The sequence below is a fragment of the Mycetomoellerius zeteki genome, unplaced genomic scaffold (genome assembly GCF_001594055.1).
Source record: "Mycetomoellerius zeteki isolate Tzet28-1 unplaced genomic scaffold, Tzet1.0 scaffold332, whole genome shotgun sequence".
Lineage (NCBI taxonomy): Eukaryota > Metazoa > Arthropoda > Insecta > Hymenoptera > Formicidae > Mycetomoellerius > Mycetomoellerius zeteki.
Window position 1 is genome coordinate 148,932 of NW_017257319.1, and position 11,755 is coordinate 160,686.

Here is an 11,755-nt window from a genome sequence, read left to right on the forward strand (position 1 = left end):
TGGCTGCCGGGAAACGTCAATACATTTTATACTGATACGAGCCTGCCTTCGTAATTGTATTTGTAAATACGATCACGACGCGAAGGAACATCGCGGCGGAGACGACGCATGCCGTTCGACTGATCGGCCTGGGTACTTCCGTGCTTCGTAGTCGCGTGCACGCGAGAGAGGTGCGTGCGTGCCGACGGGATGGCGGAGTTTGTACGCGGTGGACCCAGCGTATCCAACAATGCCAAGGTACGTATGCGTGTGCGCTCGTGCAACACGAGCGGAGTGCGTTACTCGTAGCTCGACATTGTCTCTTTCCCGACGAACGGAGGTCGCGAACGGCGGAAGGCACGGCGCGATTCCCTTACTCTTCTCATTTAATATCTCGCTCCCCCTTACATTCTTGCGTGGCTGTATTTCCGCGAGGGGCACACCGGGCTTTATCTCTCCCGTCGCAACATCTCCAGTGTTATCGCCTGACTCCTCGATTAGGGACGCACGACGCGTTTGAATGTAAACCAGCTTTATGTATGTTATTTCACTCTGGATTTTCTTAATATGATATTGGGACATAACACTTATGTTCACAACGACTGCTCGATAACAATGTCGAAAGTCGGAATGAATCAGATCTTTGATAGCTACTGAGAGTGATAAAACAATGATGATTACTTTTAATTTTTATTTTAATTTTTTTCTTCTTCGCGCCATCGAGGTAATTTATATATCATTTTTTATTTAAACATGTCCTCTTTCGATTACACTGATTGAGAGATTGTATTTGGAGACTTTGGAATCCATTCTTCTTTAAATTTTAATTTGTCTTGCATGAACTCTAGAGTCGTTTGTTATGCACGTGGTAATGCATGTTGGAGTCTTAAATTTATTATATGAAATCATATCTGTATTGATATTTATTTTGTTTTGTTTTGAAATTGCAATTAAAAGACACTATTTCTGAAATTTTAAAAGTCCTGGATTATTTCGTCTAGAACTATTTAAAATAGAAGGTAAAGAGGAAAAAGTTAAAGATATGATTGCTCTTAAACATACTTGAAAACAAAGAAAGAACTTCCTCAAATTAATTAATTAATATTAATATCGAATTAATCAATAAGGCTGTTCAGTCCTGGCCTAAGTGATTATTAAAAATTTATTGAACAAAAGGGATCATATTGAGTAAAACAGAGAAAAATTATTAATAAAAAAGTTAATATCACTAATTTATGATTGTCTTATTTTCTGTACTGTGAAAAAAAAATTAAACGTTAGGTAAACGGTAAGCTTTCTCTACAATAGCTATTAAGTCTTAAGCCTTAAGGAATTGACCAATCACAATTGAAATTATAAGAATAATCAATTGTGATTGGTCAATTTTTTAAGGCTTAAAGCTTAGATAATGACTTATTATAAAAAGTTCAGTTAGTTTCATTTCATTGCTCTTTTAGATGGAGCATAGCAGCAAAGGTGGATCTCCTAGTACAGGAAGCGAGGATGGTGGTCAAAACGAATCCTTGAATGCAGAAAATGAATTTGATCCCTTTCTCGAAAATATACCGGATGACATACAAGATGCAGAAGAACCTGACGGCGCGAACGCCACTTTGTTAACGGCACCGCCAGAAAATCAGTGAGACTTGAATATAATTTCTATTAACTTTTCATAAACGTATAATACTTTGAGATAGGGTTGGATGTAAATGTATAAAGGCATACGAGCCTTGATACTCGATTAGAAAATTGAGATTAAAATAGCGTGTGACCTTTTACAGGTGGTATCACGGTCGATTAGATAGATTTACAGCTGAGGAAAGACTGTGGGATGCAAGCAAAATGGGTAGTTACTTGGTTCGTGAAAGCGACAGGAAACCTGGAAGCTATGTTTTGTCTTACTTAGGAAGGACTGGAATAAATCATTTTCGAATTACAGCTGTCTGTGGAGATTATTACATTGGTAAAGACAGAGATGTACAATTTAAGAATTTCTAAATACACTTGTAACATAATATTTTTATAAAAAAATAAATATCTCATATATGTGCATTATTATATATTATTTCAAAAGATATTTTAATATATAAAATTACATTATGGCAAAAAGATTTAATATGTATAACATTTATCCTAAAAATGTTAAATTTTAAGATAAAACTTTCAATTGACATACTTGCAAAAGATTATTTACAATGTGCAGATTAAATAACACGTATTAAACTTTTTATATTTATATTATTTTACGAAAACTTTGTTAGATATATAACTCTTAATTTGAAAAATGTTACAGGCGGTCGTCAATTTAATAGTCTCTCAGATCTGGTGGCGTATTATACTCATTGCTCGGATCTCTTAAAGAGAGAAAGACTTATACATCCAACGCCACCGCCGGAGCCAGTAAATGATAAGAAACGAATCGTCGCGATACTGCCATACACGAAAATGCCAGATACTGACGAACTGAGCTTTCAAAAAGGGGATATATTTTTTGTGCACAATGACATGGGAGACGGATGGTTGTGGGTCACTGCCCACAGAACTGGTGAACAGGGTTTAATATTTCGGGAATTAGTAGAGGATCTTGATGATTCCATAGATCCTAATACAGTGTTTTCCTGGTTTCATCCTAATGTCACCAAAAGCGAAGCAGTGGATATGCTGGTGAAGGCAGGACCTGGAAGTTTCCTAGTAAGAAAATGACGATTTCCTCATATTTATTTCAAATGATACCATGTTATTATCTTTTTCTTGTTTTTATTTTTTAAATCTTTATTCTTTTATTTATATACACTTAATTTTTTGATTTTCTGTATATATTCAATGTTTATATATTTTTATTCTAGTTTATATATTTTTATTCCACAGGTCAGACCATCGGATAACAGTCCGGGAGATTATTCACTTTTTTTCCATATAAATAACCAAATACAGAGATTCAGAATCGAGAAAAAAGGGGTACGCTATCTTATGGGAGGTAGAACGTTTGAATGTCTTGACGCTGTGATTAATAGGTACATTTTTAATATTTCAATTTTCTGCAAAAAGTAATATTTTTAATATTCTTATTTTACTTTGTTGTACCATAGATACCGAAAGGAACAAATTGTGGAGGGGCATACTTTGGTTCAAGCAATGGTAACCGAACCTGATGGTAGTGTCAGAGTAAACAGAGAGGTTCAACATGCTGAAAAAATATATGCAACTTTGAGGGAGTGTCGAGAGCAATCAGGAGCAAAGAAGAACAAAGGGATTAAAATGCAGGGATATTTGGAAAAGAAATCGGAGAAAAATAAAAAATGGAAAGCATTATATTTTGTCTTATTAGTGGATGCTACCGACACACATCTCTATTTGTACGACAATCCCAAGAGGACCAAGCCAAAAGGTCTCATTGATTTAAGCTGTGCTTACTTATACCAGGTAAGGAATACATTCTGAAATATTGAACATCACATTATCATACATCATATTAACATCAAAATCTAAGGTTTTTATAAAAATTTGGTAACAGAAGTAATTGTAATAACATGCATGATTTACATATGCCATGTCTTATCAGCAAATGAAGGAAATGGTAGCTTAGAGTGAACGCGGGATGAGTTACCGAAGTGTCTTTTTAGGTCCACGAAAGTGTGTTTGATAGGCCTCATTGTTTCCAATTAGTTGAACGTGCTTTACCATGTTTGGCCACCATAACTTATCTGGCTGCCCCGAATTCCGAGAACGCATTAGACTGGATTAATGCCTTGAAACCATTATGTGTATCACAACTTACCCGTGCTCCGAAAGTTGCCCGCCTCCGTGAATTACGTTCATTGCATTTGCATATCTTAGACGCACATAGGCTTCCGTACAAGCTAGTTCCGAATCCGTTTATTATAGTGGCTCTAAATAATGTTAAAGTTGCTCGCACAAAGGTTAAAACGGGATTACATCCACTCTGGGATGAAGAATTCATTCTAGAGTACGTATGTGAATCTTATATGAACTAGTTTCTTGATTATAAAATCTCTTTACTATGTTTATTAATTTACTTACCAGGGATGTTCCACCGGATGTCATGTCCTTCTCGCTCACTCTGTATAACAAAGGTAAGCGCAGCAAGGATACGGAAGTCGCTGATCTGACAGTTGAATTGGCGAGTTTGACTAATGGAGAAGAAATGGATGAATGGTATCCATTATCAGGAGTAACACCAATCGGAGAATGGGGCGCGTTGCGTTTACGCATACGGTAAGGATTAAAAATATTTGTTCATAGATGAAATAATGCGATATATAAAAATATTTCAATTATATTATATTTAGATCTTACTATAAAAGTCATCATATATGTTAATAAAAATATCTGTATTACAGATATAGACACGATTTAGCTATGCCTCCTGAGGAATATAGCCCCCTTCAGCAATTATTACTAGATCCAGAATTACATGTTGTTAAGGCATTAGCAGATGTATGCCACTTAGATAGAGTACCCTTGGCAAATAGTCTTCTTAGAATCTTTAGGTACAAATAATTATCTCCTACAATATTATTTAATTACAAATGGATATCGATTTTGATATTATTGATTTTGTAGGCATGAAAGAAAGGAGTCGGATCTCCTGCGATCATTGAATCAAGCTGAAGTGAGTTATAATTTAGTACACCAACAAAAAATATCATTAAGTATATAAGACCATAATTATAAAATATTTTATTAGGTTGAGAAAGAAGATGAAACACCAACTCTGTTTAGAGCTGCCAGTCTTACTACCACTTTAATGGATTTATATATGAAATCTGTTTGTACTTCGTTTTTAAAAGCCGCTTTGCGTGATACGATCGTGAAACTAATTGAAAGTAAACAGAGTTGTGAGTTGAATCCAACGAAAATGGATTCTCCAGAAGATGCGTGCAATAATGCAGAATTTTTGTTACAAGTATATAATTTCTTTAGCAATATTACGTGTTAATTAATGCAATTAGCAAAATTAGTAAAAATGCATATTTTCTCGTTTTAGGTATTGGATGAAGTTACATTAAGTATCTTCACAAGTCCCGATGCTTGTCCGAGAACTCTCAGATACATTTGCGGATGCTTACAACGAGCAGTCGTTGCTAAATGGCCACATGAAAGACTAGTCAGAACTCGGGTTGTCAGCGGATTTATATTTCTACGCCTCCTCTGCCCTGCCATATTGAATCCTAGATCGTTTAATTTAATAGCTGAGCCACCACCTCCATCTGCTGCGAGGTATGATACATAAACTAAAAAGTAATATATGAATTAAAATCATATAAATGTAAAATTTATGTTATAACTTATATGTCATTTTAAATATCTTTATTTAAATATTGTCATATTATACTAATTGTTTAAATTATTTATAGATCATTAGTCATGGTGGCAAAATGTCTACAAAATTTGGCTAATTTGGTCGAATTTGGTGGAAAAGAACCGTACATGGAAGTTGTAAACCCATTCATCCTTAAAAATAAAGAACGAATGGTAGTGTTCCTCGACCAGCTGTCTGTAAGTTTATTTTATATTTATTTTAATTCTATATATTCCACATATATGGGTTTGTGGACAATTTTTGATGCGATATCATTTAATGTAAATGAAGATGATTGAAATAATAAATGAAGATTGTATTTAATTTATACAATGTTGTATGTGCAGAATGTTGCTGAGAAACCAGAACCATCAGAAGCTACGGATCCAAGAACCAAAAGCGTGTCAGACACTGCGAGAGACTTGGCGACGTTGCATCATATCTGTGTTTCACATTTAAAGGAACTTCAAGTTTTGTCGAAGACACAGGTATGTCTCTAATGTACAGTTACGAAGATGTGCACGAGGATGCATACTTAAAAAACATACTTCAAAAATTACATTTGTGCTTACAGCCAACAATTAAACAGCTGGTAACGGTGACTGAAATGTTAAGCAAACATAAGCAGAAGTATATGGAAATGATACGGTAGTGCTAAAGCCATCAGCCATGAACAATGCCAAACACAATAAAATGATTTATAAAATTCAATTGATGCGCGCGCGCGCGCGCACGGATAACATATAGTAGTATTTAATAATTACGATTAAGTAATTAAACGTACAGACTGACGTGCCATATATATTACTGTATACACTCAAGCCTACATTTACTATTTCATATGCAATTAGAAGTTAGTTTATTATAAATATTATAGCGACAGTAAAACATGACAGTGATATAGATACATACAGAATTATATAGCATATAACAATTTTATATTTACTTAGGTGCTCGAAAATAAATGCAACTTCAATCGAAATATCTTGATCTTTTGGTAATTTTAAGCCCATTGCCCCGAAGTATTGGAGCGTATTACTTAATTAAATTTCTAAATAAAGTATTTGCAATCGAAGGCGATGTGCAATTAAGGTCAATAAAATATAACTGTATATTATTTATATTAGTATATTTCAAAAACAGATATAACTTTGTCGTGAACATTTTGATATCGTATATATTGGATAAGATGAAATATATTAAATACAAGTTTATATATGTATCTTAAACATTTGAAGAATTTCAATAAATACAGGCAAAAATTGACATATAATCGAATTTTACATAAAATTTCTTGATCTACGAATTTCGATTGTAATATAGCTGAAACGTGAATATTGTTGAATGATATTATTTATAAATGATTTATTTCTATCTAAAGGCTCGTATATCGATGATGAATTATTGTTAAAAGGAATTAATGAATATGAAGACTTTTATAGTTATTATATAGAAAAGTGAATAGTATGGATGAGCTATAACAATCTCATAGGCAAGCATTCGACAAGTGAATGCATATAACAAACAAGTTTTAAAAAAGTTTTATTACGAAATTGAATTGTGTAAAAAAATGATATCTATTCTGTGTATATTTATACATACATACACATTTTCATTTTAGCTGAAAACATTAATATTAGAAAATACTATATGTATGCGCATTCGATAATATGGAAGTTGTTTGCATTGTTTGAATGAAGGATTTAACCCTTGATTGCTCCTTGAACATATTACAGAATCTAGTCGTCAATATTTACGTTGTACGTTGATTGAAGAATAAATTCATTGTATCGAAATTATTTTATTGTCAGAAAAAAATACTCAATTAACTTGAGTACCATGCTATGTTCATCATTTATTATAATAATTTTACTGAACTATGAATATATCGCAATCGTGATTATATGTATATGTATATTTATAAAAGTATAATAGAAAAAATACATGTATGTGTATATATATATATATATATATTTATTCTATTATGTTTATATATACATATTTAATCTATTATATTTGTATGAATGTATACTGTAGTATACTATATTATAGTGAATTAGCAAATTATTAGTAAAGTAGAACCGTAAGGTTGTTACTGTCTTAATTCTTAGTAACAGTATCTAACTTACGCTTCTTCTTAAAATTTAGGAGAGAAGAGACAATAGTTTTAAGAGATACACTTCATAAATTCTTATATAAACTGTAGAGAAAGATAAATTTATAAACATATATTAGCAGAAATATAGCCTTCTTATGATAAATTCGCTATCTCTATAATAAATGTATAGTTAAATATTAAGCCTTTGGTTAATAATATGTTAGTAGCATGAAAAGTTAATACAGGAAAGCGACGTTCTCCTGTTGAAATTTAGTTGGCATGCAGTTTTATTTTGGTATAATTATACAATAATCATCATCTGATTTGTCTATTTCTAAATTGTACCAAAAAAATAAATTGCTTAGAGAATACAATTATATCGTGTACTCCCTTCTCCCCCGCGTCTTCTATATATATCTACCAAATAAAGTCTTATTTAAAAATTGCAGACTTAATCACAGTATACTTAACTAATTCGCTTGATGTACTTAAGAATATCTAATCACAGCACATAATGAATTAAGTTTGTGATATCGTTTCTGTGATTCAGAGCTTCTTTTTAGAATGATAATTTTAGTTACTTGGCAATTGTTTGAGGTACAAAATGGCAATAATACAAAACTTAATTCACAAGTTGTAAACAATTAAAACGATTCATTGAATAATTTTATTTTACTAATATATTGCTGTTTAATTAAAATACATTAGTGCAACATGTGATTGATGGCATATATTAACTAAATCTATAAAATAAACACTTGCAATATATATACATATATATATATATATCACATTTCATGCCACATGTTATGTTTCGCCATTTCGGTCTATTTTTTTATCTTTGTCTTATAAATTTTCTGTGTTATAAAGACAAGGGCCCAATACTTGTCAAATATTAGAGTAAAATTTAGTGTAATATTTGCAAAGTAATTTTGTAAATTTTATAAGCATATATATATATATATAAAATTTAACATATGTAATTAAAAAAATCAACACTATTCTTTCATTCAATCAAGGGTTAAGACGCTTCAGTAATGGAATTGCATGGCAAGCTGCCAAAATGTAAACATTCTTATATGCAACATAAGCCCATTAGTAAAAACGTACTATTAGGTAATTTGTTCTTCTCTCTCAATGTATAGAAAAAATTGTGCTTGCAATTCATTACAATATTCTATAGGATAAGCTGTAAATATTTGTGCTGTGAACATAATGTAAGGCTTTTCATATCCTATTTTTGCATAGTAGTCGAGTAAAAGTATATTGGTGTTATCCAAAGACTTATAAAATAAAGCATCGACGTTTCTTGTGCCCACTACTGCCAGGTGGTTTACCTGTGCGTTCTTTATCTTTTCGTATTTCTCTGACCTGAAATGTATGACAGAACTTTGACACTTGAAATTTTTCGCGAAACTATTTCAAACGTAGTTATGAAAAATTTTCGATATATGAAAATATATCACGAGTATTATCATGTTACTTGAAATGCATAATACTTTAAAGATATAGAGAAGGAAGAAAATGTTTGCTCACCAAAGTATAAAATGCATCGTCTACACCCATTCTCGTTTTCGCGGAAGTTTCTACAAATGGCACACCATACTGTCGCGCGACCTCTCTCGCTTGAGTCATGTTTACCGCCCAAGACTGTTGAAGATCACACTTATTTCCCACTAAGACCATTGGTACTTCTTCTGCATCTTTTACTCGTTTTATTTGTTCCCTATACGTACCAATGTCCTGTAATGTTGAAGGTGCAATGCATTTCAAAATTATAAATTAAACAAATTGCTTCTCTACCTAACATACTCACCTCAAAACTTTTAGCCGAATTTACGGCAAACACTAACAAGAATCCTTCTCCTGTTCTCATATACTGATCTCTCATTGCACTATATTCTTCTTGTCCAGCTGTGTCTAATATATCAAGAAGGCACGTTTCACCATCGATCACTACCTGTTTACCAACATTTTGAGATGTATTTAATGAAATAAAAAAACGAACATAAGCTGTAATTTTAAATCTTCTAGATTTCTACATTATTAAAATATATTCGTTATTGATTAGATCTAACAATAATTCAATGTGAAATAATTATTGGAAATTATTACGAAATCATGAAAGAAATTAAGTTGGTGTGCTTACTTGTTTTCGATACGAGTCTTCGATCGTTGGATCATACTCGTCGACAAAATGATTCTGTATGAGTTGGATGGTTAAAGCAGATTTTCCAACACCTCCAGCTCCAACTACCACGAGCTTGTATTCCGTCATAATGTAGTTTCTTAACACAGCTTATGATTTGTATTATTTCTCTCTGATCACTTCTTCTTGGATTGTCTGCTGATAATAAATACAAGACTATGATATAATTACATATATATATATATATTCTTTTTTTATATTAATTCAATCTCTGTGTTAAAACTTTTTATACAATTTATTATTAAGAAGTCTCATTTAAAAAAAAATAATTTTTTTTAGAAATCTCATCCGACAGATAAGATAAAATAGATAAATAAATCAAGAACATATATTTTTATATATCCAGATGCTTCATATAAAAAGTAAAGAGATGCTGAGTGTAACTAATTCTATCAATTTGTTATTAAAAGTTATTAAAAGTTTTTATATATTATATTTACATGTTATTATACAAGTTTTTATAGATTTTACTTTTCATACAGATGAAACAATTTAATTTATCAGGTTATCCTACAAGTAACATGATTTTTAGAAGTTTGGAAATAATAGAGATTAAACTTATCTGTATATTGCACAATAGTAGGGGATATAAAAATTAATTGAAAGATGGAAAATAATTATGTACAAAATAAAAATCGATGTATAATCGATTAAAATTTAGTAGATTTTATCAAGTAGATTTTATCAATTACATTAAATCTTTTTATTTTTTATCACTTATCAAATAAGGAAAAAACTTCTAAAGAAACAGTACTTATGAATTAAGTTTAACTCAACTCCAAGTAATATTTCAATTTATCTCCAAAGCATATCTTTTCAACAAATACAATAGATAGTATAATTTGAAAGTTTTAATTGACAATTATCTAATAATAAATTTATTTACAAATTTCCAGCATATCAAGATCTTTTTAACAGATGCCTATTGAGCATCAAATTACTTAAACAGTAGTTCAGCTGTGTTTTAAAAAATCTCGATATGCAGTTCAAATGACTACAAACATATATGTTTGTACACATATAGTATATACGAAGTCACATGAAATTATTTAAGTGTTAAAGATCCAGTTTCGACCTTTGTTCCCTATTGGTTGTTGACAATTATCTCTTGCATTCAGCAGAAAAGCAGCTTTGCAACCATTGTATGATTTCTTACTGAACTTATAAACTTATATCTTTGTATTTGTCTGCTATTTTCATCTACAGAATGCTAGTTTTTATGACATGTCAAAGGCACATTTAAGGAGAAATACATTGTGAAACGTACAGGCCAACACGGTTTAATGAGAGAAGAGCATTCACAGCAGTAATAGTCTTCAAGTTGTTTAGCTTATTAAGTGATAGCCTAGTGCCTCTCTTACCCAACGCAATCATATAATCGCTGGATATTAGTCACTCGCAATTACTACATGTGCCTTAACGGAGCTAGGCGCGCGCGTGACGTTCACCTTACGCGTAGATCATTTTTCGATGGCAGTTCCGTGTCCTGGACGGCTTTCGAACAACAGGAAAAAAAAAGGGAGTGATATAAATAAGCGGCAGGTCGTCCTAACAATCGCGTGATCGTGTGAGAAATGTTTGTGGACGAACACACGGAGATCGATCGTAGTCGCGCGACGGCTCCGGACAGATCGTCGATCAAGAAGGTGTTACTCGACTAGGATATCCTCGAGCTGAAGGAGAGGGTGATCGACAAGTCGGCGTTGTTTCTCAGCGGTAAACAATCGCGACAGACGACGATGCCGAGGGGAAACTGAGAAAGAGCGCGAGAGAATGAGAAAGAAAGAATGCGCGTTCGTGCACCTCGCCACTTACTGCGACTCAAGGAATGCTCATTTCACGCGTTGCACGAAACGGGCCGTTCGAAACGTTCCTCCTCTCCGTAGTATGCACGCTAGTCGCGTATGGTCGTGTATTGTATTAGTCACCGGAGACAGGAGATACCATCTGGAAAGGAGCATCGTCAGTGCTGCCAATGTCCCTCAGCCCTCTCCCCCGATGACAACGACGACGTCGACGACGACGAGCACGAGTACCACGACGATCGCGACAGCGCGGAATCACGGAAGTGTCGGGAAGGGTGTTGTTTCATCACTGATCGAGCGAGTAACGAATCGCGCCCAGAGATGGCGCTAATCCTTTTACA

The 11,755-nt window shown here is 32.9% G+C and overlaps 2 protein-coding genes across 5 annotated transcripts; one reads left to right on the top strand and one right to left on the bottom strand.

The window, feature by feature from the left end:
• vap (RAS p21 protein activator vap) lies at nt 1-6,349 on the top strand. Of its 2 annotated transcripts, none has more exons than XM_018452189.1 (15): nt 1-237; nt 1,437-1,618; nt 1,761-1,942; nt 2,273-2,670; nt 2,848-2,993; nt 3,069-3,402; nt 3,603-3,946; nt 4,024-4,215; nt 4,341-4,490; nt 4,564-4,612; nt 4,688-4,906; nt 4,988-5,220; nt 5,358-5,499; nt 5,650-5,790; nt 5,877-6,349. In XM_018452189.1, the coding sequence occupies exons 1-15, from the start codon at nt 190-192 to the stop codon at nt 5,952-5,954; spliced, it is 2,838 nt and encodes a 945-aa protein (XP_018307691.1). In that variant the 5' UTR covers nt 1-189; the 3' UTR covers nt 5,955-6,349. The 2 variants fall into 2 exon arrangements, with proteins under 2 accessions (XP_018307691.1, XP_018307692.1); XM_018452190.1 differs by having other exon boundaries at nt 3,900-3,946.
• Nucleotides 6,350-8,371: 2,022 nt separating this feature from the next.
• On the bottom strand, nt 8,372-11,755 carry Ras85D (ras-like protein 1). Of its 3 annotated transcripts, none has more exons than XM_018452195.1 (5): nt 11,425-11,755; nt 9,550-9,744; nt 9,217-9,360; nt 8,937-9,143; nt 8,372-8,771 (listed from the first exon to the last, which is right to left on the bottom strand). In XM_018452195.1, the coding sequence occupies exons 2-5, from the start codon at nt 9,676-9,678 to the stop codon at nt 8,685-8,687; spliced, it is 567 nt and encodes a 188-aa protein (XP_018307697.1). In that variant the 5' UTR covers nt 9,679-9,744; nt 11,425-11,755; the 3' UTR covers nt 8,372-8,684. The 3 variants fall into 3 exon arrangements, with proteins under 3 accessions (XP_018307697.1, XP_018307696.1, XP_018307698.1); XM_018452194.1 differs by having other exon boundaries at nt 9,550-9,747; XM_018452196.1 differs by having other exon boundaries at nt 9,550-9,747; nt 11,413-11,755.